This window comes from Sinocyclocheilus grahami, unplaced genomic scaffold (genome assembly GCF_001515645.1).
Source record: "Sinocyclocheilus grahami isolate Dianchi unplaced genomic scaffold, SAMN03320097.WGS_v1.1 scaffold803.1, whole genome shotgun sequence".
Taxonomy (NCBI): domain Eukaryota; kingdom Metazoa; phylum Chordata; class Actinopteri; order Cypriniformes; family Cyprinidae; genus Sinocyclocheilus; species Sinocyclocheilus grahami.
The window spans coordinates 437,640-444,572 of record NW_015505982.1 but is presented as its reverse complement, the minus strand read 5'-3'; the positions used below and the strand labels follow the sequence as shown (position 1 = coordinate 444,572).

At 36.8% G+C, this 6,933-nt stretch overlaps 1 protein-coding gene across 1 annotated transcript in view; it reads right to left on the bottom strand.

Annotated features, from left to right (window-relative positions):
- LOC107562046 (alpha-1,6-mannosylglycoprotein 6-beta-N-acetylglucosaminyltransferase B) overlaps positions 1 to 6,933 on the bottom strand; it is a 107,631-nt gene that overhangs the window by 14,337 nt on the left and 86,361 nt on the right. Inside the window, exons 9-11 of the mRNA XM_016246608.1 lie at positions 6,782 to 6,913; positions 4,767 to 4,900; positions 1,106 to 1,236 (exon numbers count right to left, since the gene is read on the bottom strand). Of these exons, the coding sequence (XP_016102094.1) occupies positions 1,106 to 1,236; positions 4,767 to 4,900; positions 6,782 to 6,913 (397 nt within the window). The remainder of the gene's footprint in view (positions 1 to 1,105; positions 1,237 to 4,766; positions 4,901 to 6,781; positions 6,914 to 6,933) is intronic.

The window sequence follows — 6,933 nt, the reverse complement described above, 5'->3', positions numbered from 1 at the left end:
TATATATACACACACATATATATTTAAATTTTTCTCAAAAAAGTAAAAAAAAAAGTTTTAGAGCTAAACTACTAAAAATGTATATTTACTGTAAGTTACTTTAATATCTTATTCATTTCCAAGGCTTTTCCAGGTCAAGTGAAGTCTCTGGTACTTTCAGGTTTTCCAATGACCGTGAGAAGCCTTCTCACCCTTAAACTGATGAAATGATTGTCACGCTCTGACGCTGTAAGTGAGCCAAGACGGTCGACAAGAGACCAAAAAATAAATTAGAAGTGGGAAAACCAGCGGACAAAGGGGCGATGATTGTCTTTCCAATCTCTAAGCGTACATTTGTAGCACTGGGCTGAGTGACACATGCACAATGTGAGCGTGTGGGCTGCCATTTGGCCCGGAGGGAACTGTCAGTGTTTAGGGACTCCATAGCACAGATAGCTTTTAAATAGCAACCTGTCAAACAAAACATACACGGCAATGCACACCTCAAGCAGCACAGAGACACAATAACACGGCGCTGAAGAATACAGTGTTAAAAATGGCAGTCAAACATTCAGGTTAAATGTGGAGACTTCATTCTTCAAAGACTCTGAGCTTTTCGTGGCTCCCGGGGTACATTTTACTCTCATCAAAACCAATCTCTGCTCCCAAACGCCCAGCGGTTTGAACACACTTTCTGATTAAAGTCTGCTACTTGTCAAGGTTTATTTACTTATTTTGTTGGAGGACGGGTGGGCGCAGTTTCCTCCAGCGATGTTCACAGCCTGTCTCTCTCGATGCTGCAGAATGTTTGCTTTCATCCTGCTTTGAAGCGTGTTAAAGCAGCCTGATGTTATTTGCTGTCAGCACATCCAAACGCCACTTTAGCGCAATCAGTGTGCCCAACAAGCCATGATAGGAGCCAGGCAATCAATCTCTGTATGTTCTGACAGTTACACAGACTGAAAGCAAGTCTACAGCAGCGACGCCACAGTGCTTTCAAATGCTGAGCAAGGCTGGCGGTGCATATTGTAGAAAAGTGTCAAAATTCTGCTAATTCTGCTGTTTCTGTTAACCATTGGGAAAAGCACTGCTTTGACAGGCTGTTATTGGATATATACGTTCTTACCTTCCACATACTGGCTTCTTTGCCATAAACCACAGCCATGTTGTTGACTTTGTCCCTCTTAATTTTGAATCGTTCAGTCTGGTTTAGTTCCTCGGTCACAAAACCCATGAATGAGTTATCAGGAGTGTGTGCTGTGGAGAAAAAAAAAGTGCATTGCAATGAGACCAGTACATTCATTTTGAATGTTGCAAAGAGAAGCAGCAAACAAAATAATTTAATGAATGGCCATAACGTTTCAGTTTGATTGCTGAATAAGGTATGTAAACAGAAGAATTGTGATTTGTATGATTAAAAAATCTAATGAAACAAGAAGCCCATATAATATCTATACATTTTTACTTTTTGTTTCTTTTAAAATGTTATGCAAAGTAAGAACAAGAACGTGGATTAAAAAAGCAAATGGTGTCAAGTAAATGTTAGTTTTCAACAGTTCATAAACACAAATTTATATAATGTAATTAAAAACATTAATTAAAAACAACAGCATTTACCTAAAAAAATTTTTTTGTTTGTTTGCTCACTCGTGCTTTCTCTCATTCATTCATTCATTCATTCATTCATTCATTCACAGAGCTGGGTAGTAACTGTTCACATGTAATCTGGATTACGTAATCATATTTTAAAAATCAAGTACTCTCAATTAGAGTTTACATTAATTAGAGTAATTACAGTTACTTTCATGGATTACATATTTACATATACACACTGGCAGTAAATCATGCATAATCATTCATAAAAAAACAAAAACAAAAACAAGTTAGATAAAAAGTCATCTAAAAAGTAGAATATATTACCTAAAATGAGTAACCTAGATTACTGTCATGAATCCTGTCCATGGACTTCCGTTCAATCACCACCAGAGGTCACTCTTTCATTACATTGACTCTCGCACAACCCAAACTGTTGCATATCACCCCTAACAACATATCCCATCATTCATTGCACTGATTGCACACAGCACTGATTGCACACAGCTGTTTCACTGATTGCACTCAGCACTGATTGCACAGCTGTTTCATATCACTCACTCACTATATAACACTCACTCAAACTACCATTCTCTGCTGAGTATTGTTTAGCCTGTACCCTGTTCCGAGTCTCTGTTTCCTTGTTTTGCCTTGTCTTGCCTTGCCTGTTTTCTCGGTTTCTGATCCTTGCCTGTTTCCCTGGATTTATCCCTCTCGTCTCGCCTCTGTGATTCTGTCTGCTGATCGTTGACCTACGCTAGCCCTAGGACTATTCTTGTGTTTTGCCCACCACATACCTGTTTGCCATTGTTCGACCCTGCCTGTCTTAACCACGTCTCTGAAATAAAAGCTTGCAGATGGATCCACACGTCTCACATCTCGTCAGCCCCATTACAATTACATTACTAACTGCAGTTTTCATCATGTAATCTGTAATTAGTAATCGATAATCTACCTAGCTCTGGTCATTCATTCATTCATTCATTCAGTACGAACTACACATACACACAACCTATGGATTATTTCCATAACCATTTTAAGATAGCCTATTAAGACATTTTATTGACACATATTTTAGTATTTCGTTTTTATTTATTTTTATTAGATTTAATAAAAATCATTGTGTATGGGTGAAGTGTTTCATTTCTCAAATTTAATTTTGATTAATATATAATATTTATACGCAAACATACAATGTACAGAAAATGTTGTGGTTTTGTATAAGAAAATTAGTTCTGATGGCTGCTAATGGTTTGACTCCACTGAACGTAGTTCAAGAAAGGTCTAATTGTTTGAGGGGAGGAAAAAAAGAAGAAAAACAAACGAAAAAAACATTATTATACACCCAAGTAAGCGGCCCGCGGGTTACATCCGGCCTGTGAGAGAAAAATGTTTGGCCAGCGCTAATTTCAAATAATGTGGCATGAAAATTCCAACGCAGCATCAGAAAGCGACATTAACTACGATGTAAGTGTCTACACCGAACGCGAGCGGTGCGGCGCAGCGCGACGCAACAATATACAACAGAACCCATTATAATCAGTGATGCTGTCTACACTGGATGCGGCGTGACACGACAAATCCCGACAGCAAACTGCTGACTCGTTCTATTTATAACGTACTGACACAAAGTTCAAATGATTTACAATGCTTTGTCGCATCCAGTGTAGATACGATGTGACAGCAAAAACATGCCGAGTGTGAAGAAAAGAAAAGTGGACACGGAAAATAGATTATTCAAATTCAGACTTAAACCGTTTTTGTGAGTGAGTGACTGATACCATCTTTGTTATGGAATACACATGTTGGTTCATGATCTGAGGTAAAATATCTATTGTTGCTTTCACAACTTATATATATATATATATATATATATATATATATATATATATAGGTCAGTGGTCCTTGGCTTGGTATTGTTAGCAGAATTCGGCCCTCGGCGAAAACTAATTGAGGAACCCTGTTCTACTCTAAAGAGACATTTACTGAAAATGTATCTTTGTTATGTGTTGAATTTCTATCATTCCGATACGAACTCCAATTCGTCATCCTGTGGGGCGTCCAGCCAATTCAATTTAAATTCACACTCATGAACTGAAAGGGAACAAATTGTTAAATTCTGAATTTGGGCCAACCTTGTGTGGTGTTAATATATTGAAATGAGGAGCAGTTGCAGTGTAGAGATGCAGATTTGTGCATATGCTGCACAGACACAAACACTCTCCAGCTCTGACAACATCTGCTGCTCTTCTCCTGCTTACAGATGCTCTGCGCCTATAGCATCTGCTACCCAAACAAAACACTCACCCAGTCATGCTCACTGTTCTCCTTTTCTGTTCTGTGATTACTAAAAGACTTTTATAATGCAGCCTGATAAATGCATTAGAGCAGCAACAAGATACTCAGCCCTTTCATAAAGAAGTTAGCCACAGTTTTGGTAACACTTAATTTTATGCTGTCTTTGTTACATGTTACATGTACCTACTGTATTAATAACTGTATAATTATATGCAACTAACAATAAAGCAAACCCTATTCCTAACACTAATCATATAGTAAGATTTAAATGTTGTTAATTCATATTACTCAGCATGGTTACACTTTATTTTAAGGTGTCCTCGTTGCAGTTCAAGTATACATTTAAGTACTGAGTAATATCAATTAACTACATGCACTTACTATATGGTTAGGGTTAGGATTATGGTTACTTGCATGTAATTATGCAATTATATTGCTAATTAATTGTTATTATGATAGTAAGTACATGTAATATGTGTAACAAGGACACCTTAAAATAAAGTGTTACCCGCAACACTTAAATTTACAATTACACTGTAACATGGACATCTTACAATTAAGTGTAACCAAACTTTCGTATCTGTGTTACTATGTAGCACATTACATAGAAATGAATACAGCAGTATTTATCTGGCCCAAATACAAAAATAGTGTCACTAAACTATTCTAAGACCCTTCAACCCTATTCAATAGCTTAACATAACTACCTCAACAACTACCTTACTTTCTATCAATAAACAGCAAATTAGAAGGTTATTGAGGGAAAACCCTTAGTTAATAGTGAATAGGAGTTACCAAAATTTCAAATATGTGCCAAAGCCAAATTCTGCTGTGAGGCAGCTCTAACAAGACGATAGTGTCATGATGCAGCCAGTAATAAGCAGTCATAGACTTACGAAACATGGTCATGTATTGTTTGCAGTTGAGGTTCCAGTAGCCCCAGTTGGTCCTGTATCCATGCAGTGTGGAGTACTCCTCATTATTGTACGCCGGCTCCGTGCCGAAGGTGTCAATCACGCGGATGTGGCACCTAGACCGAAAAACAAAAGTGCTTTTTTCACTATACCCTCAATTGTGTTGATTTTTTGTTGTTGTTGTTGTGTGGTGATGCACAGACAAGCTAATATTCTCACACGTCCCATTCCACCAAACAAAACGATGTGCGTCTTGTAAATGGGATTATACACATTAGCGGAATGCTTTCCATTAATTTCCCCATTAAAGACAATAACCTCTGTGGCTTTGTTTTTTTTCTTCCATGCAACACATGTGGAAATGTTTTGCTGATTGTTCAAACTGCTCTTTATTTTTCATAAAATGAAAGTAAATGGTAACCAGAGGCTGACAGGCTTCAAAATGAAAAGCACCACAGCGGTAGATCATTTGACTTCCAACGCACAAGTCAAATGGACTACTGCTGTGGTGCTTTTAATTTCCAAGTCTTCTGAGGCCATGTAATATCTTTGTGTGAGGAACACAGTGAAATTGAAGTCATTAAATCTCTTTCCATTTTAGATATCAATCTCATTAATGGGATTAAATATGCAATGATATATGACCGAATATAGAGTAGATATTCTTAATAATCACATAATCAGACTACACCTCATGACTCCTAAAATCTGAAAATATTTTAAAATACCATAATTTCCTGACTTTAGGAAATGGCTCCTGTGTCCTGGCTCAAGGCAGTTGGACATAGTGGTGTATTAGAGGTAAAAAATTATATAAATACTGTTCGGTTTCTGGCACAAACCAATCGTTTCGTGTCTTAGAACGTGTCTTAGGGTTTAATTTGGATTTGTCTGTGCATGTTTTGTTTACTCTCATAGATTTTGTTACCATTGCCATGCATTATACGACTGATAGATTGCAACGGTTGGAGTTAAAAATCATCATTTGTGTTCTTCTGAAGAAACAAAGTCACCTACATCTTGGATGCCCTGGGGGTAAGCAGATAAACATCACATTTTCATTTTTGGGTGAAGTATCCCTTTAATAGATTTAAATGTACTAAATTGCAACTTCATCATTACCAATGTGTAATTACTAATATATTTAAACACATTACATACAAGTTTTAATAGAAATTATATTAAAGTATACTTTAGTTGACCAAAAATGCTTGTATTTTATTAAACCATATTTCAAAGACAAATTAATTTTGTAAATACATATACAATTGTGCTTATGTCCTTTTAAGTAGGTCAAAAAACACTCTACAGTTCTGCTAACTGCTTTTTATATCAATGTTATCTATATTTTTATGTCATCGCAAGTAAGTGTCTAATTTAGCACAAGTATAGAGTTTTTGTAATTGTATGAAAATAGCAATGTGAAGATTATTAAATTATTTCTCATTTTGTGACACTTGGAAAGAGCAATAGCATTCAGACATGGGCCGCTGTAAATATTGCAGTGCAATAAAAAATGAGACTGAATCCTACAGGGTTGATTTATTACACAAAAGACAAATCCGTCTTATTCTCTCCCAGACTGAAATACAGAGACATGCTGTATTTTATAACTGACAAATGAGAAATGGTCCCTAATTGATCTTCCAATAATTTTAATACATTATGCATGTGGCGGTCTTGGTGTGAGCAATGAGACACAAATATTATCCATTATTTGCGAGGTACATTTCTGAAGTATTATGCTGTACTCATCAGTGTTTTATGTATGAGTTCATCTCTATTCATTATTGAACTCACTGATGGAAGAGACTGAGAACTCACAGTGAGATTGCTGGCGTGACCAAGTCAATAAAGACTCAGAATCCATTATAAAGCATATGATACAGCAGCTTAAAGTTTTGTAACTTTTTCAAAAAGTCACACAAAGAAATGTCTTTATGGTTAGAAGCCAGATGTTCAGAAGCTCAGCTTTTAGAAGAGAGGCTCAAACTGACCTGTGCTGTCTAAAGGAAAGGCCCATGTGCTGTTTCATCTGCTGCAGGCCGTGGTAGTCTGTATAGATAAGGTCAAAGGGCAACGGGCCAGTCAGAGGACAGCTTCCTCTACCTGGAGGTACGCCAAGTGACCTAAAAGTGAAGAGAGAACA